This window comes from Aphis gossypii, chromosome 1 (genome assembly GCF_020184175.1).
Source record: "Aphis gossypii isolate Hap1 chromosome 1, ASM2018417v2, whole genome shotgun sequence".
NCBI classification, from domain to species: domain Eukaryota; kingdom Metazoa; phylum Arthropoda; class Insecta; order Hemiptera; family Aphididae; genus Aphis; species Aphis gossypii.
In genome coordinates, this window is record NC_065530.1 from 47,413,021 (window position 1) to 47,440,575 (window position 27,555).

Consider the following 27,555-nt stretch of genomic DNA (forward strand, 5'->3'; position numbering starts at 1 on the left):
TGTGATATGAAACTACTATTATTTTAATATGTTTTACAATTTAATTTAATAAACATACTTTTATCTATAAATAAATAATAGTAAATATACTACAGTAGAATTTCGGTACGTCCAATAATCCAGCTATATTAACCTATATTTATCTAGCAAATAAATCTTAAAAGCATCATATTTCAAATAATTAAACAAAAACAAATCGATATATTTTTTAAGCCTGTCCTATCAAGATTAATTAAACACAAAAATTATGTAAATATTACAAAAATATGTATGTATTGTAAAGTACAATAGGGTTATTCATTTTTTAATATGAGAAAAAATGTAAAATTTAATAAATAAAAATGCATTTTTATGTGAACTTCCATTTTCGTTAATCCGACATGCAGTAGCTTTGTCCGATATCTGTTAGATTACCAAGATTCTACTGTGATTTATTATTTATTACAGAAATGGATTATATATCTACATTCAATATATATGAGAAATGTGACATTTTCAGATTAAATATATATACATCAATATGACATTAGAGCTATAATAGCACTAATTCTAATGGTATATATTATGTTTTCTTATAAAATAATTTGGCACTGAATTAGTTCATATAAGAAAATGCCAAAAAAAAAGTAATTGCTAAAATAATTAATAGCGGATTATGAGAATTTAGATAAATTACAAGTGTCTGAAATGTCCGTCAATGTCAGCATTTTTAATATTTTTCGTTTGTATTGAATATTTACTTAAGATGTTTTGTTACTTCCTTAAAATAACCCTGGGCCCAATTAAAGTGTAGTACCCGAGTACTTTGGACCAGTCACTAGTGTTGGATCTAGGACATTTGATGACTGGGGCTAATAAAAATTTAGCGCCCTTACATAGTATTAGTGGGCGGGTTGTCAACACTTAGTAGAGTTAATTTGTAGTTGATTCCAATCCTAAGTATGATACAGTAAAAACTGTTTATGACACCGGTTGTAATGACCTTAGATTGAAAATCCCTGTAAAACTCTTATATGGAGTTATATAGACTCCTATTATTGGTTATGACAAACGGTTATTATAACCTATTTTCCTTGGTCCCTTGAATGTCATTATAAATGGTTTCTACTGTATTTCTAAAATTCAATTCCACCTTTATTTTTCAAATTGCTTATTTACAGTTAACTTAAAATCTAATATATACGGTTTAGTGTGAAGCAGGGTTTAAGGTATATCTTAAACCGTGATGTGAAGAATGTTCAATGAGTATAAATACTAAATGTGATACAAGTTAATAAGTGATACAGATGTCAGATACCTAGATGGGTGCGAGTTGGAAAACAATTAATCAACGTCATTAACATTAGGTATGTTATAATAAGTAGATCTTTAGAATTTTTAATTTATACAACTTGGTTTCATATTATATTATTTGATATCTTAAAGAGTAATATGATGTATGATTAAACTTTTAACTTATATTAATTATTTTAATCACTATCATTCACTATAGATCTGTACTCTTAGATTTATAGTTCTGTGATATAATTTCAATACATTTTTTTGAAAAATTCTTACTTTAGATTTTATAATGCACTAATGATATTTACTTTGCCAACAGAAATCACCCCTGAAAAAGAAGTGGATGACTTCTGTCATCAAGTATCGTTTATAAATATCTAATTATATGAATTCCGTACTCGATCGATAAAATTAATTTGTTTGTACTCTATTCTATAACCAGAATAACCACATAAACATAATATTATGTCCACAAAAGTTTAGATTGTTTAAAATATAAGAGAAAAAAAAATTTATATAATAAAACATTACACAAAATTCAAATGTATAACATCTCAATGAGCGTTTAAGTTAAATATTTCTACATTATCTTTTACTCAACATTGCATGGTTATAAATCATATTACTCTATATTCTTTAAAAACGAGAAAACATGTAAATTCTACACATCCTCAAAATACTCTAAAATAGAGACCAGTTTTATTTTGCTAAAATTCCAAGTACTACTCAAGTGTAGAATCATAACTTATTTTCTCAATATGTAGAAAAGGGGTTTCCAATCTTTTTTAAACGGCGGGCCAATGTTTTATAAGAAATAAGAAAATAATGAAATTGAAGAATAGAAAATTTATACTAATATCAAAGCATAAATTAGCTTGGTGAGCCATACCCGGCATACATGTTGTTAGCTGGAGATCTTTGGTGTCGAGTATTAAAGATTATGTCAGCTTAACATATTATTTTAGTTTTTCAATGACCAAATTACTATTGTATTGTTTCATGAGGTAAAATTTATTTACTCCAAGCAGTATCACACTAATTAACTTATTCTACGAGTTATAAATTGTGCACTTCATTAATGCTACATTGCCCTCAAATAAAAATGTTAAAATACGGTACAAAATACCCTAATTTACCAGTAAAATAAAAATTGTGCGGCCATGAAGCATTGAAACAATTTATTTTGAATTCAACAGTAGTAAAATTATAATCTATTATGTAGAAAATATTGGCATATTGGATACAAAAACATAGTTTTAAAAATTGGCAGGATTAAGAATTTTGGAAGGTTTACAAAGATGAATAAAAACCAAATATAATATTAACTATTTAGAATGTATTATCAATTTGTGTATCCAGAATACCACACAGATAAATGCATTAAACATTTTTAAGTAGACCACATATTTGACATTAATTATTGTTCCAAATTATTCAATTGATACGTTTGACATTTAAATGTAAAACAAAAAAATTAACTCAATTGTCCACAATTGGCGACAGTGATCTTTTTGGTAGTTTTACCACTCTGAGTACCATAGGACTCGATTTTCTTGACAACATCCATACCATCAACGATGGCACCAAAAACTACATGTTTGGTGTCCAACCACGATGTCTTAACAGTGGTAATGAAAAATTGACTACCATTTGTATTGGCCCCAGCATTGGCCATAGACAGGATACCTGAAATACATTTTATTTGTTAATAAAATTAATACATTTTTATTTGTTTACCAACTTCATATAACTATAAATAGTAGTGATGTAGTTGTTTCACAAGGTACAGACTAATAAAACAATTTTATTAAAACTAAATGCAATTGGAAATTAATAATGAGAAAAAAACATTTATTTTGATATTTTTAAATTAATTTAGGTATAGACGTTTTGGATTTACAAGAGCATTATAAAATATTTACACGGATCAACTAAAATTTTAATTTTAAATATAAAATGATAAATACAGGCAATTTTAAAATAGTATTGATTAAAAATAAACAATATCAAATTACTTTTTTAAACAATTATGTTTTTGCAAGAGTTTCAGCTAGTGAATTCATAATAAGATGAATAAAATTTTAACTTAAAAGTAACTCACCTGGACCGGTGTGCTTCAATGTGAAGTTCTCATCTTCAAACTTGTTTCCATAGATGGATTTTCCTCCAGTGCCATTATGGTTAGTGAAATCTCCACCTTGGCACATGAAGTTGGGAATGACACGGTGGAAAATGCTTCCTTTATATCCAAAACCTTTTTCGCCTGTACACAAAGCACGGAAATTTTCGGCTGTTTTTGGTACTACATCACTGCGGAGCTATAAAAAAGATTAGTATTGATTAATTATTATCCTAAGGAAAACCTACAATAGCAATTTCACAGTTATTTTATTTTTCAGATTGACAGAGGAGAAATAATCTCTTCAATCATCGCCATAGAGTAAAAAAAACAATGTATACCATACCAACACTCAACAGTTAAAATTCAACTAGTGTCGGCGTAAAACACGTGGTTTCTAATGAGAATTAAAATCAGACGTCTTGCCTCAGACTAAAATTCGTTCACTAATAGAAAATAAAAAAACAAGTCCTTAAAGAGGAACCATTACAAACACGTAACTCTCGTATTGTTAACAGATTTACCTCCTTTTGGAAAGTCCTAACTCTACATATTTCCAGTTACCGAAACAAAAAGATCAACGAAAATGTTTATTTACATTTAAATGGTATCTCCTAGACAGGATTTCAGTCGATGTTGGGGAGCAAGAGGTACTATCAAGGTATTTTGGACCCGTTCCAAACGTCAGAGACAAGAATGTTCGGCATTCCGTTGAGATCGAACGCAAATAAAAACAATTCCTTACTGTAATACTCTAATTGTCATCAAGGCGTCGGCCAAGTCACAGCAAAGCGTACAAGAACGTGAAAAACATGGGAATTTAAAAATCTGCTAGTCGAGGCGTGAGGAATATTGAAATTCGGCGAGAAAACCACGTATGGTTAACGGAGAAGATACCTGTACGCGTTCTCATTCTATTCGGCGTTTGAAAACCAAATTGAAAACAGGCCGAACAGAAAAATTCTCAGCGTCAACACTTACCTCGATAGTGATGCGGCCCAATTGCTCACCATCGGCACTCATGTCGAAGAACACTTTCGGGAGACTCATCTTGGTAGATGAAGCTTTTGATTTCGTTGAGTATAAAAGGAATGAAGCAAGACCTCCGGTGTACGAGTGATTCGGAGCGGAGCAGTACTGGAATTGTCGGCGGGTGAACAAGCGAAACGTGGTGGACGCCATTGTGTTGCTTTCGTCCGGTTTCGAGGTTATACAGCACACAGACGCTACAACGTCCAAGGAGAATGGAAACTCGTTAGCGACTGCTGACTAGCGACTGTGCGCGGCGCGCGCGCCTATCATGATTTACATTCGTAAAACGCCGGTCCTTAGGTCATCGTGACGGGGTCAAAATGTCAAATACAGTAGCAGTACGTCGATAAACAGCAGGCTGTTAATACTTTTAAACTCAAATACTTAATGTCCGTTCCCCGTTATTTAAGTTTTTAGGCAACTTGCCGATTGTCGTTACGCTGGCTGAGTCGGCGTGCCCCTGTCCCAGTAATTTTCAATGAGCCCCAACATCCCATTCGAATTTTTACAAAGAATGAATTGTATTTTGTTGCACTGCAATAGTTTTATTTACTTATTTTAAATAATTATACATTTACACACATGAAACAGAAAAATAATATTCCTTGTTGTAAAAAAACAAATTAACTAAATAGGTACCTAATATTTATTATACATCATCAAAATGGTATACCATAAGTCATAATATTATATTAAAAAAGAGGTGTGTTTAAAATATTATTTTGTAAATTGTATTATTAAAACAATTTTATATTTATGTATTATTGACTAGGTATTATATTTGTTATTTCATTATAACATTACCTATATCGATTATTATTAGGTAGGTATAACATTTATATCGAAACGATTATCAATAGGTATGTGACATAACGTGTTCGACTGCCAATCGTTACAAAAATAAAAGGTAACACCTAAAATCAAGTATTTATTGGACAAATACGGACATTTTGAAAAATCTCATAAATACAACACATTTGCAATTTGCATATTCCTCTAATATTTTCACAAATCATCGAATAACCAATAAACCATCATTGTTCCAATCACAATCTAAAATGTAAATTAAAATATAGTATTTTATTCTTGCCCGTGGTAATTACTAGATGTACATAATTATGTCGTGTTGGAAAACAGAATATTATGCAATATTAAGACATGGCTATTGATAAATAAGAATTTAAAAGTTTCTAAAGTTATGTAGTAAATAGAATGTTCAAAATTTGAAACACATTGCATGTTGAAAAAAACTACCTATAATAATCATATAACACAATTCTAAATTTAATATTATTTGGTTACAACGCACAAATTCAATAGAATACCTACCAAATAGTAACTACTAATTTTGTGTAAAACGTTTTTTCTTGTCTTATATTATAAATATGACACGATGTCGGATGCAGAGATCTTCTCTACATCATGAAATATTATCTTATAACCTTATTTGCAAAAAATGTACAACTTACCGAGCGTAGTAATATTTAATAGCCCTTGTGTAATGAGTGTATTTTTGTCTCCTATATCATAAAGAATGTATTATAAATCATTTATATTTTACAATAAATGCATAACATTTTTGTAACCTACTAATTACGATATACTAACATACTTTTTAATTCTTGTTCATTAAATGGATTGTATTAAGTAGGTAAAATATCAACATAATACTAAACAATTAAGTGAATGAACCAAAAAATAAGTATGACTTGATAAAAATAAAATAATATTCCTGCATAAAAACAAAATGTATGTTACTTTATTGCTTTATACAATTTAACCAAATACCTGCAATATTAATAAAGCATAAACAGAAAATGTTGAAATACTAACATTTTTGAATTTCACTGCTTTGTATTTTATATTTTTAGTTTTAACCTATAAGGTTTAGTTTATACTCAATACCCAGCTGTAATAAGTTATAGTAGGTAATGTAAAATATACAACTTGCCAATAACTACCAACTTCATTATATTGCACCATGTAAATTTATAATAATTATTAAAATATTTTTAGATACTTCTGATAGGTAACTAGATGTTTGTATATTATATAGTAGAATCTGCTTAATTGGGAGACATTGGGCAGTGACCTATTTGTCCCCATTATCTAAATAACCAATAAACCGAAACTATTAAAGTGCATATACTTAACATAACAACTCTATTGAAACATACCTAGTTAATTCAAATACTTTTTATTATATCGTAAATTAATTAATTGATTGTACATGTTCGTCATAAAGTAATGTTGTACCTAGGTATGTAGGCTAATTGATTCTTATTTTCAAAAAGTACATGGCAGTAGGAGAAAATGAAATGATTTACAAAAATTAAATAATTAACAAAATGTACATGTATGTATGTATATATGAGTTATAAATATTAGATAGTTAGTTTTGACATGTTGGGTTAAAACATCAAATTAGACAATTTTATCTTTGCTCCTTAACTATTTGTAACCGAAAGTTTACCTCCAATAAATGAAGTTAAATTACCTAAAATAAATACATTCGTTTGGAACTAAGCTAATTTGTCCCCATTAAACGGGTGTTTCCTTATGTAGTATCCCAATTAAACGGATTCTTCTATACTTCAATATTTATCTTTCGAGTGTTAGATGAGCACTTATTTGGATACATACATTTGAATAATTGATGAGGTTAATCATATAATTTATTTAATTGAGAGGTAAAATAATTTAACATCAGTTTTTTTAATTGCTATTTATTAATTTTTTTTAGCCACTGTTGTAACACTAGATGAAAAAAATGTAGAAGAGAACTAGTTAATAACTGTTAATGTTTTTTTTTCTTCATCTAAAAATTATCATCAGCTTGTTATAATTTTCTAAACAATTCAAGATATTCATACATAAGTGTAAAAAAAAAATTATAAGAAAATAGGAGAAAATTAATTACATAATAAAAAAAATGGAATGTTTCACTTAATGAATTAAAGTTAACATAAAATTCAGCATATTTTTTAATGAAAATGTTAGTAACAGAATGTTTGTAAAAAAAATGCTTAAAGTTCTCCACAATTAGCTACAACAACTTTCTTTTTGGTCTCTCCTGTATCAGTTCCATAGCTCTCTAATTTTTTTACAACATCCATACCCTCGGTAACAGATCCAAAAACAACATGTTTACCATCTAACCATGTAGTCTTGACTGTAGTGATGAAAAACTGACTACCATTAGTATTTGGACCAGCATTAGCCATCGATAAAATACCTACAAAACAATGATAAATTAGTTAATTTACATAATATAATAAATAATCAATATAAATTCATACCTGGTCCAGTATGTTTAAGGGTAAAGTTTTCATCACCAAACTTGGCACCGTAAATGGATTTGCCTCCAGTGCCATTATGATTAGTAAAGTCACCACCTTGGCACATGAAGTTGGGGATGACACGGTGGAAAACGCTACCTTTATTACCATAACCTTTTTCACCAGTGCACAAAGCACGGAAATTCTCAGCAGTTTTTGGCACAACGTCTTTTCGTAACTATAGTAAAAAAATGTATTAAATAAGAGTTAGATTAAAATATTAGATTTAAAGCTTATTCAATTGTAATGACAAAAACTAATATAATAAACATAGATTTTAGTAGATTCAAAGTTAAAATATGATAATTTTTTTTTTTTAAAGGTAATAATAATAATAACAACAAAACAAAATAAGAATTACCACTGGGGTCTTTGTCTATCGAACAATTAATTGTTAGATATAACCTAATATATTCACTTATCAAACATTAATTATTTTTAAAACTAAATTACCCTTAGTTTATTAACTTTTAATTAGGTTAATATAGGTAAATCATGGATAAAAATTAAAATATTGAAAAAAGCCAACACATTAGTACATAATATAATACCTATTCGACCATAAGTCAACTCTCATATGAAAATTAACAATAATCAATTGGGTTTACAGAACATAAATTCGCAATGTCGTCTGTTTCTAAGATGGAGAAAATAGATAATATGATTAGTGTCTTCTTAATATTGATAAATTTTATAAGTTATTATAGGTATTTGAAAAAAACCATCGACTGTTTCTTAACCAGTATAACATCTCAAAAAAAAAAAAAATCAATATTTAACTTTGTAATATTTTGATTTGGTATTTTCATGTGCTCCTCAGAATTAATGTAATTGTAAGGCCAAAGAATATATATAATTATTTAATTTATTTTGTAGTATGACAAAAAATGACCTTCTAAGTTAGTGCTAACATGACTCACATTAAGTAATGGAAAAAAGAGGGGGAATTTTTTTTTATTTTTGTCTTGTTGTAGGTACCTAGTGCTTGTACCTCATAACTCATAAGGTATTAATGTGAACAGCGGGTTACAATAGAATACGATTATGATATAATACGTGTAAAGAGCAGGTGAGGAATCAGTCAACACATTAGTATTGATTTTAACTTAATATGTGTGCTGGAGCTGAGATACTGGACAAAAAGCTAAAACTACAAAAGTCAAACAAAAATTTTCTTTTTAAACTGCCTCTCACATTAACGAATCATTGAAAATTTTCGTAGCAACGACAAATAATGTCAACAAATTAATGGACTTAGGCATGGGCATAGCGGATCCAAGGGATGGCGCCCTATCACAAATGAAATAAAACTTAAGATATTATGATATAAATATAAATCATCTATATTTGGGTATATTATTTTTTATTATATGCGCTTTCCCGCTTGGAACATTTGCTTGATCCCAACCTGAACTTAGGGACATTCATTTCAAGCGTTGCGACCACACCTATCTTTGAAAAACATTTGCAAGTCGTAGGTAGGTAAAACAATTTTTTATAAAATTAATTGGTTTAATTTTTATAATATATAGGTAGATACGTTATAGCAACGTTTGTTGAACAGTAAAGGCGATTTATGACTAACTCCTCGCTCAAAATGCCCGAAGTATAGGCCTAAATACTTTGCCCGTCCGTTGATAATATTATTGTTAATGTTGTCGTGTGACGTGTACTAGTGCGGACAAACTTACTTCGATGACGATTCTGCCGGCCGGTTGTCCGTCGACGGTCATGTCGAAAAATACTTTCGGGTTGGCCATTGCGTGGACGGTCTGTACTAGAGGTATAGTCGAGATAATAACCGAAAGTGTTGACGAGAATTTGACACGACAACAGACTTAATGATCGTTGTACGTAAGACTAGTCGGCAAACACAAGTCTATGATGCGGGAAGCGGGACGATCGGAAATTAAGACCGGCGCGGCAGCTTGAAAATCGTTAACAGACTATCGATACGTCCGACTGTTCGATAGTTGCGATTTCCTACGCATTCTACGGTGAATTATATACGTTATGGTATGGTGTACTCGTACAACTCGACGTGGCGGTAATCAACAATCGTTTATTTTTATCGATTTTGTTGGCGGTCAATATGGCGTCGGTCGTCGGTTTCCAGGCGGTGTGAAGGCGGGGTGGTTTTAAAATCGATGAGCCGTTGCGTCGTCGCAGAACGGTTGAAAATTTGAAAATATGCTCAAGTGGGAATTGCAGCTGGCACGTACTCAAAAGTAGAATATTTTGTATTCTCCCTGTTATTGGTGTAAGCCGAATAAAAATTTAAAACGCTATGGAAATTCTATCTAGCCGTGCATATTATTCTTCTTTTAATAAAATGGGTTGTAATTTTAAATTTATGATAGGTACCTACATGCAAAAATATTGTCCTGTATTTCATTTTCATTTGATCTAGTCATTTAAATAGAAAAACTTATTTTTTTAGCCTTATAGTCATGACAAAATAGATCTATTTTATCATATGTATAGCATTTTTTACAACACTGATGATATATGTATGTAATATGTATACATATATATATATATTATGTGACATATCATGTCATGTGTGTACATAGTATAGAAGCTTTTTGAGTAAACTAAGCAACTTACGATTAGTATTAGTATTGACGTATTTGTAATCAAACTTGAAACTAACTACGACGGCGTCACGACGATAAAATATCGTAATTTAATCATAAATCATTAAAATTTAATTAAATTGGGTATTCTTGTCGTATGCGGTCTACCGCACACTTGTCGTCTACCACACGTTTCTCACGTCATAATTATTATGCGGTCTATCGTAAACCTGTCATCTGCCACACAGTAGCGTAACTGAGGGCCCGCAGTCCTGCATTGCGGGGCTTACGGTTATTTGGGGCCTTTGGTTATGGGGTTATACTTGGTATGACAATATTTTAGCAGCCAAGTGTTTATTTTTGCGGGGGAAGCAAATTTTTTTGTTACGCCACCGCTTCTACATAATATTATAATATGGTCATTCCCAATGATTCGACGTTGATTAGGTTTTATCTCAACTATGAAACTTCTATAATATTAATATAATACTATTAATAATATAATAATATAACCTAGGTCTAAGTATTGATTTTATAATATAGTATAAAATCAATGGTCTAACGCATGAGATAAACAGTTACAGTTTAGTTTGTGATGTAATACATGATACATTTTTCTGCACTCAACTAAAGGGTACTTACATAAAACCGTCAACCATTCCTAATTATTAGTCAATTCCACCAGTGGTGCATTCATAAAACGGGTTTAAGTGGGGGAGGGGCTTAAAACTTTGAATAGTTATAAAAAATTCATGGTACATCACCATCATTGCTGCTCTCATTTTTGTTGGAACAAGGGTTAAAAAACAATAAAGACAACACATTTGAATGTTTTTTAAAATATGTTAAATTATACCTTAATTTAAATAATAAAAATAATAGTCACTTTTAATTTTCAATACATTTTATATTTTTATAATCTGAATAAGAGTTTCATAAAGTACAAGTGTTAGCCGCCCACTAATAAAAAAAAAATGATTGTGGCAGTTCAAGTTGGTGCAAAAAAAAAGATGTTTCTTATATTTTTGTATCCCGATTACTACGCTTTCAACTGTACTTAAAAAAAAGGACCATCTTCCTATATTGACACTTGATAGTGTCAATTGAAAAATCAATACTCATAGAATTGGATAACAATATCATTATCAACAAATTGGGTAGTACAAGTACCTAACCTATTAAGCAAATTATCATTGTAATTGTATCAGTCAGGATACGTTATTTTATGCCTATAGATTGTAATAGATATTTTATAATATATGTGATGTGTATTGAAAAATAAGTATAACTTTGACCAACTGTATTAATAATAGAAAAAGTAATCACAAATAATTAAATAAATGACTATGAAATATTACTAGAAATAAAAGCTAGCAGTGTAACTTCATCATTGAATTAAAATTAACATGTTTAATAAGTCTATATTCTATTATAGAAACCTTCTCAATGATAAGCATACATGTAAATTGTAAATATACTGCAGGTCAGTAGAGCAACTTGCTGTTTTTTTCCTTTAATTAAAAAATGTTTAAAATAAAGTGTTATAATGATTTTATTATAAGTAATATCATTAAATAAGGTTTTTCTGTTAGCCAGGTGAGTAAACAAATATATTATTAAAAATTATAGTGTTACAAAATAAAAAAGTAACAGTGGAGTTAATTTAATAAATTAGAATTTAAAAAAAAAACCAAATTTAAATTATATTAGTCTTTAGAACCGCCTGGTTGATTTTCTTTGTCGCCGCCAACATCCCTTTTGCGTTGCACCATTTCACGTAAATTATTCTCACTTTCTTTCAAATTTCCTTCCAAATATTGTTTAGTATTCTACAATAAAATAAATCAATGAGTATTTTATGTTTAATATTTTTGATTTGAAATATTCTTACTTCTAAGACAGTTATTTTTTGTTCTGTATCACTGTTAACTTTATCTAAGTTTTTAAATACATCGTCTCTTGGTGTTAAAACAAATGCACGACCTAAAGCTTCATATGTCTTCACATCTTTTGGTATTTTCTAAAAATAATAGACATATATATTAAAAAAAAAAATTTTAAGCAATTTTTAAAACCATTAGAATCTTAATAACTATTGACGTTTAAGGAAACATTTAAGCAGGGTAGGGTACTAAAGTATCCCAAAATAATAGTCCACTATTCTACACATTTATAAATTATAACTAATGAACTACTTGTTCAAAATTGAAATTTGTAAACACAAGATTACAAATTTTCAATTAGGAGTATGAAATCAAAAATTTAGTTATCAATCAGATAAGTGGAAAACTTGAAATTATAAAAATAAAAAATAAAAAATGTAAAAATTAAAAAAAGTTATACTTCTTGAGATAATGAGTGTAAACTGTTACAATAATAATCCTATTTTTGTATACATGGGTATAAATAATATAAATACAATATGAATGTTAGATATTTATAAACTTCAATACCTCTAGTTCTTGCTTAGTAAGAATATTATGTTGCTTTGTACGACGAAGTGTATCGATTTGCAAATCAGCCAATTTTATTTTTTGAGATGCATATAATAATTTTTCATGAAGTTCTTTGAATGCCTGAAACAATCACATAATTTACAATAATTCAACATTAGCTTAATACAGTAATATAATCATAATTGTATACTATTAATCAATGTATTCAACAAAATTATAGTTTATACATTTTTCTGTTTAAACTTCTAATTTTAAATTAGAAATATTGATTCTAATAGAATAGCCATTTTTATTAATTCATGATTATAATAATATGCATAATTCATTTTAGTTTATAATTTTATTTTATTTTTTAGAATTATGCCAAGATACATAATACTATATATAATATAAATAAGTAAATTATAAACTTATGACACTATGTTGAGATTAACATGATTTTGTAAATAAATCTAGAAGAGAAGTGTTCGATCACTTAGGTATAATAAAATTTATTTAAAAGACAACATCACACAACTTTTAAGTTTTAAGAAATAGCTGACATAGTATGATAGTGATTAGATGTTTAACTATGCATTATACAATCATGTAATGACAATGTACTAAAAAGGATTAGATGAGTTACTTAAGCTAGGATCATACTATGCATTTTATCTGTTGGCAATAATATACAACAGATCGATAAACAACCGTAACATCTATGATTAACAAATAAAACGTGTTATCGGGGCCAGACTAGATTGATTTGTGGAACTATACAAAACCGTTGGTTCCCCATATCGGTCGAACCAATAAAACGCATAGTGTGATCTGGACCTTATATATGATAATCACTCATAAATATTAAATGTTTTGGTAGATATAAATTAACAGAATGTAATATTTAAATTTTAAACCAATATTTCTTAAATGTAATTATATGATAAAAATAATTCACAAAAACAAATAAAATTGTTTTAATATCTATAAACAACAAAATTGATGAATTTGTATTTTGTTGTATACTATTTATTTAACAATAGGTAGATAAAAACATTGGAACTTGGCATTTATTTTATCAGAAGTGTTGAATCATAGGTACACAACTTTTTTATTTATAAAAAGAACACTTATTATTAATTTAGGTCTATTTGATGATTTATTTGACATGCACACTATAAGAAATTTAAGTATTAAGTAATAACAAAATAACAAATGGTTATACTTACATTTTTCAAGTCCATATCTACAGCCATGTTTATTATTTATATTTTTAATAAAAAATATTCAGAAGTAAATGCAATACTATTATTATAAATTTTAACAAAAAGAATTAATTTAGGATTTAGGAATTAACTGACATGAAAATAGAATTAAAAAATACTAAATAGAATTAATAACTTACTATAATAAAATAAGAACCCAACAATATACTCACGTGACGAATTATGATAATGATAAAACTCAAGACCCATAGAAAAGAGATTAAAGACCTTATATAGCACGGGCTAACATAAAAACAGAATATAGATGAAATATTATCTTAGTTTGTATTTTAGTGATAGTGTGGTGATAGTATCTATTCTGTGATAGCGATTCGTATTTATTTTGTTTTTTTAAATTTTTTTTGTTCTTCTTGTGAACAGAATAAAAATTAGAATTAGTATCTTAAAATGTATCTATTTTATTTATTATATAGTATATATAGTATGATAAATTAAATTAAATTGATCTAGGAACAAAAAAAAAAGTAAAATCATTTTCATTATCCTTCTTTTATTTGCAAACGTAACAATTTCATTTTAATTTAATATTATTTGCTTTTACGAATTTGTAATTGCTCATTAAAATGGTTAATATTTGCTGTATTGTTGATTGTGAAAATCACAAGTCTAGTAAAGGCAAGAAATTTTCCCTGTTTCAATTTCCAAAATGTAATAACCTCCGGGATGAATGGATAGAAATTGTTTCAAAAATTAATGGTAAAACAACAAAGCCGACACATGTATGTGAAAAACATTTTGATCCTATGTATATAAATCATTCATATTCATGGTGGAATGAGTTGAATGAGGATGAAGTATGTATCTAACTTTAATTAAATATATATGATTAACTAATAATATATTATAATTCTATGATATTCAATGGTACTTCTAAACTATAAAAAGAATTTGAAAATACCACAGCGAATAAAACCGAATTTAAAAGAAAATGCAATTCCATCAATTTTTAAAAATTTCAACCAAAACAAAACTGGCGAAACCAATCAATATGAAATTGTTCCTAAAACTTTCACAGGGGTATTATATTGAAATTAGCATTATTTTACATACTACATTAATTATTTATTTAAAACTTAATAGGTTTTAAAAAGTGAACAGACTAATGGACTGACCCTATTTCAACCAACACAAGGCAATATGTGTCGAAGAGAGCTTTCTGTGTCTGAAGGAAATAACTTAACACCAAAAATTAAAAATATTGATGAAGTATTAATGAACTCTGAGGTAACAAAAAAAAAAAAAAATATTATAATAACATTTATTTATTCTTTCTAACAAGTAACAACAATATTAGTATAATAACATAATATATTATAGCTGATGAATTCAATATTAATTATTATTAATCATACAATAATATTTGAAGTAATAATAAGTATAACAAATATATACAATTAATACCAACCTAATCTCATTTATATATTTTTTAGAATAAGATGGTTGATTCGTTTATGGCATTAAGACATAATCTTGAATACATAAATATACCACCAGGCTGGAACTATTTTTGTGATGAAGCTGGCATAAGTTTTTGTTTTTTGAAATATGACAATACCAGAGACACCAAAGTAGTGATCGAAAAACAAATAGTTTTCACTCCAGATTTAAATATTAATTATTTTACCAATAATAAATTATTAGCTAAAGATAAATTTTTATTTAATTTAGCTTATCCATTTCAAATAAAAGATATAGAAAAAGTACTAAACATATTTTCCTTGAAAGTTATTTGCACAGGTGGACCAAGCAAAATAAATTTTCCAGGTATATTCAATAGTTCTATTTTTCACTTAGTAATGATTTTTAAATTATGTTAATTATCATTTATAGGTATCTATCATGAAAATGGTCAAACAAATTCAAACCAAATTTGGCATCATTTGCAATGTTCTACATTAATAGAACCTGGTAGAAAAAGATGTATTTTATGTGAAAAGTTGTTATATTCATTTAGATCTAAGAAATATAGATTGAACTTAAACCAGAACCATACAAAAACACTAACTCCAATTAGAAAGAAATTGTGTAGTAGTATTTTAAAGGCAAAAAATAAAAAAAATAAAATACAAGGTAACATTTAATATTTTTGGATAATTTGATAACTTATGGGAGTTATAGACTTATTTGAATAAAATATTTAAACAAATTAATTATATTTTGTAATAATTGGGATTTCAGAAAAAACAATAAATTAAATTTTTTTGTGAATGAAGAGGTTGGCAGTTATAGTTTAATTCGATAATCGGTCATATATAGTGGTGTTTTAATTAAAATTTATCATCAAACCGTTTTTGGAAGACATAACGAGACCATGACATCGCCTAAATACTGTTTGAAAACTTGCAATAGAACTTCCAAATGTCAAGGCAAGTGCTTATTTGTCCTGACAGATAAATATTATAGTAACTATGTTTTATGTCTTACAATTCTTCTTAAAGTTTCAGAATTCCACAACGAACAGGACCATGATTTATTTCTGTTAAAGTTAACTTCAATACTTAATTGCGACAGTTTCAATAGATTCCAGCTTAACGCCACTTTAGAACGTCTTCCATTATCTAGTATGATATAAATTATTTGATCATTCTATTTTATTGTACTAAAGACAATTTATCTCTTACATGCAGGCTTGCCATTCGTCCCGGTTTTAATAGCATGTCCCGGTGTCCCGGCCGGTCATTAACTTTGTCACAGTTAATGGAAGCCGAGCAAAAATAACTTAAATATTGTATTATTTAATAACAAAAAATAAAATAATATTGAACATGTATGTAAAATGAATTTTAGTCTAACTTGTAAATAATTTTATGAAAAAATTAAAATTAATATAGTTCTATTGAAAAAGATCCATTCAACAAAAAAAATATAATTAACTTATAATTAATAAATGCAAATAAAATAATTTTAGTTTATGTAAAAAAAATGTATTGGTTTATGTATTTTATTTTATTTCATAGAATGTAGTAAAATGTACATCTTAACAATATTCAATTGTTTTAGTTTTTACCTTGTTTATTCACAGAATTAGTTCAGGAACTTAAATAGGGAAATCAATATCAAAATTTAAAGATTTTGATTAATACACTGATGGTGAAGATGAATCACCATAGTTTATACCTATGACGTGTTCATTTGTATTGGCCATAATGTAACAGTGATAGGACATTAAATATGAACTAATTTTTTTTTTGTAGTTATATTTTATATAATGTAACCTAAAACTGGTTCATAATATTATCAAGAATACTACTTTAGGTAATGCTGGCTATTTAACAGACATGTACATTTCAAAAAATGCTACATTTTCACCACTTATTTGAGTAAAATCATCATCTTCATTATAATAAAATACCAGTGTATGTGACTATGTGAGTCATTCCATTTGCGTTTTAAAGAAAATGTATTTATCAATTGTAAAATGGTTATAAATCATCGATATCATTCAATTTAATTCTGTGCCAAATAATTTCCAACGTTTAATTTTTCAATTTTAAATGAAAGTTAGGTACCTACAGTACCGTATCCTGAAGTCACCCAAGGGGGTGATTTTCATAGATGAAATATCGGCTTTCAGTGAATTCCAGCTCAATATTATAATTTATAATATAAAAATTTAAAAACACAGCCCAAGGAGGGGCGATTGTCCTAGTACCTACTTATTATAATATTATTCCCTATTATGTTTTAAAAGTCCAATAAATAATTTTTAACAAACCATTTTAGTTAAAACAGTATGTAAAATCGTATGTATATATTTTTGATTTGTAAGGTTCGTCTTGTCAGCCGTCAGTCCGGTTGTATTAGGTACTGTATTTAATTTTTTTTATAAAACATTAAGTATTATATACAAAAAAAAGTAGTGCCGAATCTGTTACGATTGAAGCATAGTATGGGTTATGGTGAAAAAACGGGGTTAACACGTTGGTGATAGCTGCATCGAGTTATACGACATCGTGTCAAGTCAGTGCTTTTGGTGTTTTGTCGGGATTTCGGGAATCGTCTTTTCAACTGCTACGTCGATGTCATAATTAAATATTTAGTATAAATCTCGAATTAAAATAGATACTATCTTAATAATTCGTGGTATACCTAATGATGTAAATACACACAATGGGGGAAATGCGGCTACAGTGGTGACCATCATATATTATCTAAAACGGTACTCAACGCTTCAAACATCCCTTTCATGGATAATTAAATGTATTCACACGTACTTAGACTTTGTACTTAGTATGTGTGAAGTGGATACATTTTAAAATCCAAGTACCTAGCCAATTCTAAAAAAATCAAAAGCCACATTAAAATAAACTTTAAATATTGGTAGGGGTACTGTTTGTCTTTACTATATGGGTTTTTTTTTAAGGAGCACCTGTACTATTTTTTGAGATATTCGCTACTGTCCATCACGATCGTCGCGTGCCCGCGACCCTATATTTTATGCAACACTGCACTTTGCCTACAACGAAACCGGCTGCAGCAAATGTGAATATAGATAACCAGTGACCATAATAGTTTAATTCTCACGAATCCATCGGTTCTCGTTATCCTCCTTTTTTATTATCTGTCTATCCTGCGACAGTTATTTTTAAGCATTACCTAAGTTTTAATTATAGTGAAATATTACTCATTATTATTATAACTAATTGTGTTGTTTAATTATCTTGTATCGATTCACGTTATAGTCCTCATTCAATAATATTATTGATGACAGGTGATTCAGGACTGCTAAATTTCCACACCACCCTAGGGGTATTAGCATTGGCGCGTTTTTTTTATAGTGGTATCGCCAGGAGCCATATTCCACTCATACTTACCTTGTCTTCGTCCTGCGGCGCTGGGACTTGTCGCTGGTCAGATCGTCGTAGTAACTCTTCCAAAGTCGGCTTCACTGCAGAGATGTCGGACGTATCGCGGATGCCTGTTTCACAGGGACTGCGGCACCGTTCGACGGCACGTCGAGGGTGTTCGTCGGACCACGGACCGTCTGGCCAGGATCGATACCGATAGTCGATTACTAACCCTGAGAGGTGCTCGCCGAGGGTATGCCGTCAGTTTGACTTCGGTGTTCGGAATTCGTTCTGCTCGTCGGTTTCTTCACTTCGATCCTTCTTGCAGGCTGTTTTTTTCTTCTAGATGTTGAAGGCTTGAGTGTTCGAACAAGACTGATCAGTTTTAGAAAACGGACCGGTACTTATACCCAATACAGTGTTGATAAATGCTGTTTATCGTTTCGTAGTTACTCGATTTTGTGGCCAGATTAAAAAAAAAAACATGTGTTAACGATTGTTATTAATAATTTACTTTCGTGGTGAAGAATCATATTATTATATTATTAATAAAGAATTATTATTATCTATGGCAACGACGACGCTAGAAACGGATACCGTGATTTTAGATTTAAATGATTCTGAATTTAATATAAATTTCCATTAAAAAGTTCACTCATTTTCATTTATAACTATTACTTTCTAAACGTACCATTTTGATGATTTGTACAAAAGCACATTTTACACACTATTTCTGTTGTTAGAGAATTTACTATGAGTTAATTGATGTATTGGAAAATTACTTATGTCATTTAACAAATTTGTCTGTAATTTACACAGTTTAAATGGGCAACTCCTGCTTCGATATACATCACAGTCATCACTCACCGTCGTGCAGTTTTTATTATTATTTTTTTTTTATTGCTTTTATATCAAGCTTTTTTTTGCAATTAATTTAAGAATTTAGACACTATTTTCGATTCTAAATTAAATTTTTCTCCTCACACAGAGAGGCAGGGGTGTCATTTCAATGTTTTTTTTGGTACGCATAAATGTTGAGCAGGCCACTATTTATTTTTTTCTTGACATATTTGACATTATTAATATTATAGTAGTATAATAATTATTATTAACACAATTAAAATAAAGTAAAATGACATAATGCAAGCAGTAAGTAGTGCAAAAGCTAAAAATTTCTAAATTTAATACAAATTGAAACTTCAACAGTCAAATTAAATAAAAATAATTAACAATATAAAGCAATACAATAGATATGCACAGAATAAATCAGTAAAATTTGTGGTTACTAGTAATAATCATACAACGGTTGTTTGTGATTATAAAGACTAAAAGACGTGATCAATCAATTAATTATCAACTTTCATAATATTTAGGTAGGTACATATTAATTTATTATTTTAATATATAATTATATAAATATAATTTTTATTTTGTTTTTGTGATGTGGCCGAGCGGGCCATGTGCATGTGCCTTGCTGGCCAAAAATTACAATTTAGAATTTTAGGTACGCAAATGTATACCTTGCGTACTGCAAATGATGCCTCTGCAGAGATGATTAAAAATAAAGCTATGCGTTATTTGGGCATATTATTAAGCTCACTGGCTCATGTATGGATCTTATTCTCTTGAAGATTGTATATTCCTCCCTGGTTTGTACCCATTTAGGATGTTTTACTATTACGAAAGAAAAATCAATAATTAAATTTTAAATTTTGAACAGCATTTTTAAATAAATTTATTTATACTCGTTTATTTTTATTATTACAGAAAATCATACGACAAAAACTCAAACAAAATTAATTAAACTTTAAATATTGTTAGGGGGTATTGTCTGTCTGTACTAGGTTTTTTAAGTGAGCATCTGTACAATTTTTTGAGATAGCCGCTACTGTGTGCCTACAAGAAGCGAAAAGTAGAGTCTGATACACCTTTTAGTTTATGGACTATATAGTTTTACAGAACAGTATATAAATCTGTAGTTAATATTTTTAACGTTATTTATATCGTCGACTAGATGCCGCCACAATTCTAAATACACCTTGGTGTGGCGAATGGCGATGTGATTATCATAATATCATGCATACCTATAGGATCCTCTCGTCATATACTATATAGGTTATATAGGCGCGTGATAAAGAAAACCTTTCGTTGGGCTCGAAAAGGAATTCCACAGCAACAAATTGTTGATCAACGATAAACATTTGTTTACTTTTAGGCGTACAGTCCTATGATAATAATATTATTTTGAATTTTTTTTCTCTATCGCTGATGCTGATCTTCGTTCAATACGACCTACTTTTGCCGTAAACGTCGAGGTTGGCAGTTATAGTTTAATTCGATAGTCGGTCATAATACAGTGGTGAATATTTATCATCAAACCTTTTTCTGAAGACATAACGAGAACATGACGTCGTCGAAGTACTGTTTGAAAACTCGTAATAGAATGAAACTTCCAAACGCTAAGGCAAGTCCTCATCTGTCCTGACAGATTTATATTACTAAGTTTTACGTCTTACATTTTCTTTAACGTTTCAGAAGTTGGACAACGAACAGGACCATGATTTGTTTCTATCAAAGTTAACTTCGGCACTTTGTTGCGACAGCTTCAATAGACTCCCGCTTAACTCCACTTTAGGACGTCTTCCATTATCTGGTATGACATAAATTATTTGATCATAATATTTTATTGTACTATTATACAATGTAGGTACATTGTATTATTATATGTGTATAAAATTTAGGATATCAACTATTAACAGTATCAAAATATTATTATATATTTAATTCTTTAATTTCTGAATTTTGATTTTTTATATATTAATACATTAAGTAAGATTGGATGTTTGAATGTAAAGACATTTTTGTTTCTGACCTATCCCTGTGAGAGATTTTATTTTATATTATTTCATAGAATAATGTAATAAAAATATGTACTTCTTAACAATATTAAATTGTTTTATATTTTACTTTGTTTATTTATAGAATTAGCTCAGGAACTTAAAACAGGGAAATTGATATCAAAATTTGAAGATTTTGATTATTACACTGATGGTGAAGATGAATCACCATATGTTTATACATGTTCATTTGTATTGGCTATAATGTATTTTGAACGACTTAAAGCATCAAATCCTAACTATTTGAAATCTATTAACTCATCTGAATTATTCCTGATATCTTTGGTAAATTAAACAATAATCATTAAATAATTATTGTTCATTATAAAATAATTAATTACATTATAAAAAAATTGAATGTTATTTTTAGTTGGTTGCAAGTAAATATCTTCATGACGATGGTGAACTAGATTCGGCAATAAATAGTGAGTGGGCTATAGCTTATGGTATTAGTCTAAAAACTATCAATCAAATGGAAAAAGATTATTTATCAGCTATGGTAAGACTTTTAACTAATAAAAATCTCAAATTGATACTAATCTTACCTGTACACTGTACAATTAATTTTAAATTGGAATGCTGTAATATTGTTATAAGTGAATATTTTAAAAATACATTAAACATTTTGTATTATATACATAAAAAATATTAAATCTCATTTATTTAGTAATTACAATTTAGGTAGTCCATAAAGCTCAATATCGTTAGCAAACAATTAATCTATTTTTTTTTTAAAAAATATTTAGAATTGGGAATTTTTCATAAGTGATGAAGAGTTTACAAATAGACATAAAGAAATAGTTAATCAACTCTATGGTGATATCAAGAAATCCAACTGTGTACTGTTGAAAATGTTCCTATTGATCTCATCAGTTGTGCAAAAAATAAGAAAGGTTAGTAGAAAGATATTTTAAATTTAAATCCATTGCATTTATTTATTTGTTATATTATTCATTACTAGTTGTACCGAAAGAAAATTGTACGTCAGAAAATGAAACATATGATCGCTATGTCAACTGTTATCACTGTGGTTACTGCAACTACTATGCAACTTAACTCTGGAAATCAAAAATTGGTTCAAGAATTGTATGAACGAATTGAGTCTGATCCAAATTACCCAACAATTCCCTCTATCCAAACAAATAACATAGTAAACTCAGAAAATGTGAAAGATATTTCTAAAGAATGGCCTTCATCTAAATTACTACAGTTGTTAGACCATTTGTTACTAATGAACATATGTGTATCTAATGATGATCGTCAACAATTTCAAACTACCTTTAGTAAACCCAACAAAAACCAATTTCGAAATATTACAGATTTCAAAAGTATCATGTTTTTTAATTATTTAACAACCCTAAATTATACATATTGAAATTAACTTTACTTTTGTGGTTTCTCAATTTACTTAAAATTAATATTTTGTGCTATTCATCAGTTTTTTTACATGTGTTTGCTACAACAAGAAATTCAAAAACATACGTTTATATTAGAATATATCATAAATAATTTGTAATTATAATAGCTTTTATAAAAGTATAAGGTACAAAAATTATATATATTTTTTTTTTTTTTAATTAATGAGGATTTATTTTTAATGATCAGAAGGATAAAATTTAAATATCAAATGTATTTATAAAATATATTTTTTTAATTTATGAGTAATAAGTTAATCATATATGATTTAAAGTTAAATTTATTTTTTAGTTCAATATTCTGATTATTAAATACTTACTACAAAAAATAAGTTATTGTGCTATTGATGAATTAATTAAAATTTAAAAGGCTGAAAAAATATTAAAATTAATACATTTGTAATTTAGGTCATAAATGACTTTCATTTTTAATAATCATTTTTATATCTGGACTGTTAAAATTCAAAAAGATTGTGATTGTTATAACAAGAAAAAATTGATTTATGGTATATTAATATATCATATAAAAATTAAAATAATTAAGCAGTATATTTGTGTATATAGTGTAAAACATTATTTTATCAGTATTAAGATAAGATACAAACAATTAAAAATCTATAATTTTATTAAAACAATCAAACTTGGTTTTTGTTTTTTTTTTTTCAAAATTCCTAAAGTAGGTTGCATAAAATTTTGAAATTTAACATTTTTGAGATTTTAACATTGTTAAACTCATTGCTTCTCAAGTTAAAATTGATGTGAATATCAATACAGTGTTTAAGTAAAATTAAATATAACTAAATTCAAGTTTCACATTAAACAAGTATATATTTTAATACTTAATAGTCAAAACTTTTGTAAATATTAAATTGATTATATTTATTAGTAATAATAACGTTGTAATAAGTTATTATAATGTTATTATTAAATAGAATAAAGTTAACTAAGGTCTCACTATAAATGTAATTAGTTTGTAGTGAATATATTAAAATAAAGGTTCTTAGTATGCTTATTCTTAAAATTGATAAGTAAAAATATTTAATTAATATACTTTTATAGCAAGCAGAAAACTGAGAAAACCAGTCTATATAATATATCAATGGTGAGTAGTATATGCTACATTCAAGGACAATTATATCTTTAAATCTCATATCAAGTTATTGCTCTCCCCCTTTTTTTATTCTCTAAATTAGATATCTCAAACTTACGGCCCGCGAGCAAGATCTAGCGAGCCAGCGTTTATGAACCGGCCCGCCAAACTAATTTGTGTTTTGATAATAATATATTAGTATGTATTATCTATTCTTCAATAGTATTATCTCTTTATTCTTTAAAAAATGTTGGCCTGCAGTGAAAAAATATTTTTTAGATTTAGCCCACCGTTAAAAAAAGGTTGGAGACCCCTGCACTAAATTAAAAATTATCTTAGAAAAAATGTATACTTATTGTCAAAAAGTGTTAACATTTTTGAGTTATAAGGAATATTATTTAATTCAAATAGATGGTAAGGGTTAATTATGAATTAATAGAAGTTGTCTTTTGCACCATGTGTTTACACCAAATCTTTCAACTTTTCAAACTTTTGCTACCATTACACCAAAAATGATTGGTTTATGTCATTTATGAATACAATTAATAATTTAATTTAAAATTAACAAATTTTATATATACATTGATGTAACATTTTAATTGCTATAATAATAATAATAATAATAAAAAAATGTTTTAATTAATAATTTAACATTTCTTAGTTACATCGTCTTTATTAATATTATACAGAAATAATGATTAGAAAATTGATATTAGAAAAATAATTAAATGTATGTTATTACAAATTTTCACTAATTTAATTTACTGTTATGGCTGCTGCTGTACATAACTTAGCTAATAATCCTGATAGTTGAAGTAGTGAATTCATTCCTTCAACAATCCTAATGTGAACCATTCCAATCTCCTGAAATATGAATAATTTTTATAAATATTAGATATTTAAACTATGAGTTAAAGAACTTTATGATAAAAATTGTTCAACAGTTCAAAAACTAAATTCACTTAGACATATTAATATTAAAATTATAAATATTTTTTAACACAAAAATAAATTTATCAGTTAACTAACACATAACTAGAACATAAATAGGATTTTAATTAATTCAAATACTTTCATAATTATAAGAACAATATACAATTTTAAATATACCAATTGGAGAATAATATGATTTTTAGTGTTGGCATTGTTTTAAACTACTCAATTGCAATATAATAATATAATTAATTATCAAATGTTTTTTTTTTATTATTACTAGTAAAAACGTGATCAATGTAGAATAAATCCTATTACCTGTATAAATTTTAATTTCAGAGATTCCTTGATTTCTAAATGTTTAGCAACTCTAAATATGTTGGTAATAATGTCTTCAGGGGCATAACCAAGTTTCCATAAATGGGCCATTATCTATAATATGGAAAATAAATAATATCAAATTAATTAGACGTTAAGAATCTTAATTTAGTAATATTTAAATAATGTTTATCTTACTTTGTACGCCTTTGAGATATTTTGGTCAGCACATTCCAATAACATTTCTTTGACAAGTAGGGGATGTGGCTCATCACACACTTTAAATACATTTGCGCTATCGACGTGTCTAAAACCATTCCATGTTGATTGCAAGTTGTTCAATGCTTGTCGCATGTCACCTTGGGCAGTAAATACAACAGCTTCTAAACCGTCGGAACTGAACGATACCTATAGGCAGATTACAACATATATATATAAACCGACTTATGGTTAAAATTGATGACATTAAGCATAATGCTTAATATATTACTTCTTCAGATTTGCAAACTTTAAGAATCTGTGTCATAACTTCTTGATCAGAAAGCTTTCCATACCGTAACATGGCACAACGTGACTGAATTGCTTCAATAATTTTGTCACTATTGTTACAGGCTAGTGCAAACCTTGTTGTATTACTCCATAATTCCATAGTACGTCTAAGTGCTTGTTGAGCTCCATCAGTCATACTAAAAACAGATAATATTATGATACTAATAGAGATAATCAATGGACAAATAATATCTTCACTAAGTATTAAGTTACCTGTCGGCTTCGTCCAAAATAATTATTTTATGTCTACCAGGAGGCAATGTAACTTTTTGTTGGGCAAACATTTTGATTTTATTTCTTACAGTTTCAATACCACGGTCACTGGACGCATTTAACTCTAATACAGCTTCTTTAAATGCACTACCGAGAAGTATTCTAGCCAGAGCCAATATCGTTGTTGTTTTACCAACACCAGGAGGACCCTATAAATCATGTATCAAAATTAACAAAATTTGCCCCTACAGTTGGAATATATTAAAATAAGAAAAAAGAAAAATGTTAAATATTTCGCAAACTTACAGCAATAATTATGTTTGGTACGTTTCCGCACGAAGAAAACTTTTCTAGTCGCAAGACGGTTTCTTCATTTCCCACAATGTCTGAAAATGATTTTGGACGATATTTTTCAATCCTAAATATCATATAAAAGTAAAAAAAATATGTGAAATATAGATAGAAACTAGATTTTGTCAGTAGTTATAATATTAATGTAGTTACCATGGCATATTTAAGTCACTTTTAACAGTTTTTGTTTGAGGAGTTATGGTAGTACCTTCGTCGTTTTTGCTGGTCGACGATCCTTCCATGGGATCTATTACGGTCGTAGTTGAGGCAGTTTCTTCTGTGTTATCGACTTCCATTATAAAGTTTTGTTTCAAATAATAAATTTAAATAAACGACCTCGAGTATATGTACACTCAATATTAAACTATGAGTATTTTATAAGCAAAATACGATTTAATTTAAGTTTGTCCTCAACGACCAATTTATGTTTTGAGTCAAACTACTCAAACTTGAAAAAATTAATTTTGAATTAGGTATAACAATTTTATGTAGGGTTTCGCACGTCAATTGTCAGTAATCAGCATGTGGACACTGGACAACTACTGTGGTAGTGGTTGTGGGCCGGCTTAGAAATATGTGATGTTTTGAGTTTTTGACTTATTTGTTTAAAAGGGCGGGAAGATAATATTATCTATAATACAATATTTTTTTGTTTAAAAAAGTAATTTAGGTATTTTTTCTTAAAATAAAGCCAATTTATTCTAAATTACAATCTATACAATTTGTTTAATAAGTAATATTTATAATTTATAGACAGTAAATAAGTTTGCACACACGAGTAGGAAATCATACATTTGTAATACCTAAAAGTATCTTTAATCGTGCATTCGTGCCCTAGCATTTCGTGCTTACAACACACACGTTTTAATATTTTATCTAGTCCGTTGTTAAACCACCATGTGCGCTGGCAGCAGCACAGATTATATAATCTGTCG

The 27,555-nt window shown here is 28.1% G+C and overlaps 6 protein-coding genes across 6 annotated transcripts; 2 read left to right on the forward strand and 4 right to left on the reverse strand.

The window, feature by feature from the left end:
• Nucleotides 1-2,597: 2,597 nt before the first annotated feature.
• On the reverse strand, nucleotides 2,598-4,888 carry LOC114122300 (peptidyl-prolyl cis-trans isomerase-like). The gene is made up of 3 exons (XM_027984919.2): nucleotides 4,382-4,888; nucleotides 3,383-3,599; nucleotides 2,598-2,967 (listed from the first exon to the last, which is right to left on the reverse strand). Exons 1-3 carry the CDS (start codon nucleotides 4,580-4,582, stop codon nucleotides 2,756-2,758), a joined length of 630 nt encoding a protein of 209 aa, XP_027840720.1. The 5' UTR covers nucleotides 4,583-4,888; the 3' UTR covers nucleotides 2,598-2,755.
• A 2,510-nt stretch (nucleotides 4,889-7,398) lies between these two features.
• LOC114122284 (peptidyl-prolyl cis-trans isomerase-like) lies at nucleotides 7,399-9,704 on the reverse strand. The gene is made up of 3 exons (XM_027984893.2): nucleotides 9,462-9,704; nucleotides 7,732-7,948; nucleotides 7,399-7,667 (listed from the first exon to the last, which is right to left on the reverse strand). Exons 1-3 carry the CDS (start codon nucleotides 9,528-9,530, stop codon nucleotides 7,459-7,461), a joined length of 495 nt encoding a protein of 164 aa, XP_027840694.2. The 5' UTR covers nucleotides 9,531-9,704; the 3' UTR covers nucleotides 7,399-7,458.
• A 2,176-nt stretch (nucleotides 9,705-11,880) lies between these two features.
• LOC114122285 (prefoldin subunit 1-like) lies at nucleotides 11,881-14,279 on the reverse strand. Its single transcript, XM_027984894.2, has 4 exons — nucleotides 14,011-14,279; nucleotides 12,800-12,922; nucleotides 12,238-12,366; nucleotides 11,881-12,175 (listed from the first exon to the last, which is right to left on the reverse strand). Exons 1-4 carry the CDS (start codon nucleotides 14,035-14,037, stop codon nucleotides 12,053-12,055), a joined length of 402 nt encoding a protein of 133 aa, XP_027840695.1. The 5' UTR covers nucleotides 14,038-14,279; the 3' UTR covers nucleotides 11,881-12,052.
• A 110-nt stretch (nucleotides 14,280-14,389) lies between these two features.
• Nucleotides 14,390-17,053, forward strand: LOC114122287 (uncharacterized). The gene is made up of 7 exons (XM_050198701.1): nucleotides 14,390-14,861; nucleotides 14,953-15,084; nucleotides 15,148-15,291; nucleotides 15,498-15,831; nucleotides 15,898-16,137; nucleotides 16,246-16,628; nucleotides 16,695-17,053. Exons 1-6 carry the CDS (start codon nucleotides 14,631-14,633, stop codon nucleotides 16,260-16,262), a joined length of 1,098 nt encoding a protein of 365 aa, XP_050054658.1. The 5' UTR covers nucleotides 14,390-14,630; the 3' UTR covers nucleotides 16,263-16,628; nucleotides 16,695-17,053.
• A 3,870-nt stretch (nucleotides 17,054-20,923) lies between these two features.
• LOC114122308 (protein CNPPD1) lies at nucleotides 20,924-23,811 on the forward strand. Its single transcript, XM_027984927.2, has 6 exons — nucleotides 20,924-21,318; nucleotides 21,390-21,507; nucleotides 21,837-22,036; nucleotides 22,122-22,250; nucleotides 22,498-22,644; nucleotides 22,713-23,811. Exons 1-6 carry the CDS (start codon nucleotides 21,259-21,261, stop codon nucleotides 23,124-23,126), a joined length of 1,068 nt encoding a protein of 355 aa, XP_027840728.2. The 5' UTR covers nucleotides 20,924-21,258; the 3' UTR covers nucleotides 23,127-23,811.
• A 1,059-nt stretch (nucleotides 23,812-24,870) lies between these two features.
• Nucleotides 24,871-27,415, reverse strand: LOC114122298 (replication factor C subunit 2). Its single transcript, XM_027984915.2, has 7 exons — nucleotides 26,774-27,415; nucleotides 26,576-26,687; nucleotides 26,270-26,478; nucleotides 25,998-26,193; nucleotides 25,706-25,915; nucleotides 25,508-25,621; nucleotides 24,871-25,120 (listed from the first exon to the last, which is right to left on the reverse strand). Exons 1-7 carry the CDS (start codon nucleotides 26,914-26,916, stop codon nucleotides 25,013-25,015), a joined length of 1,092 nt encoding a protein of 363 aa, XP_027840716.1. The 5' UTR covers nucleotides 26,917-27,415; the 3' UTR covers nucleotides 24,871-25,012.
• Nucleotides 27,416-27,555: the final 140 nt, after the last annotated feature.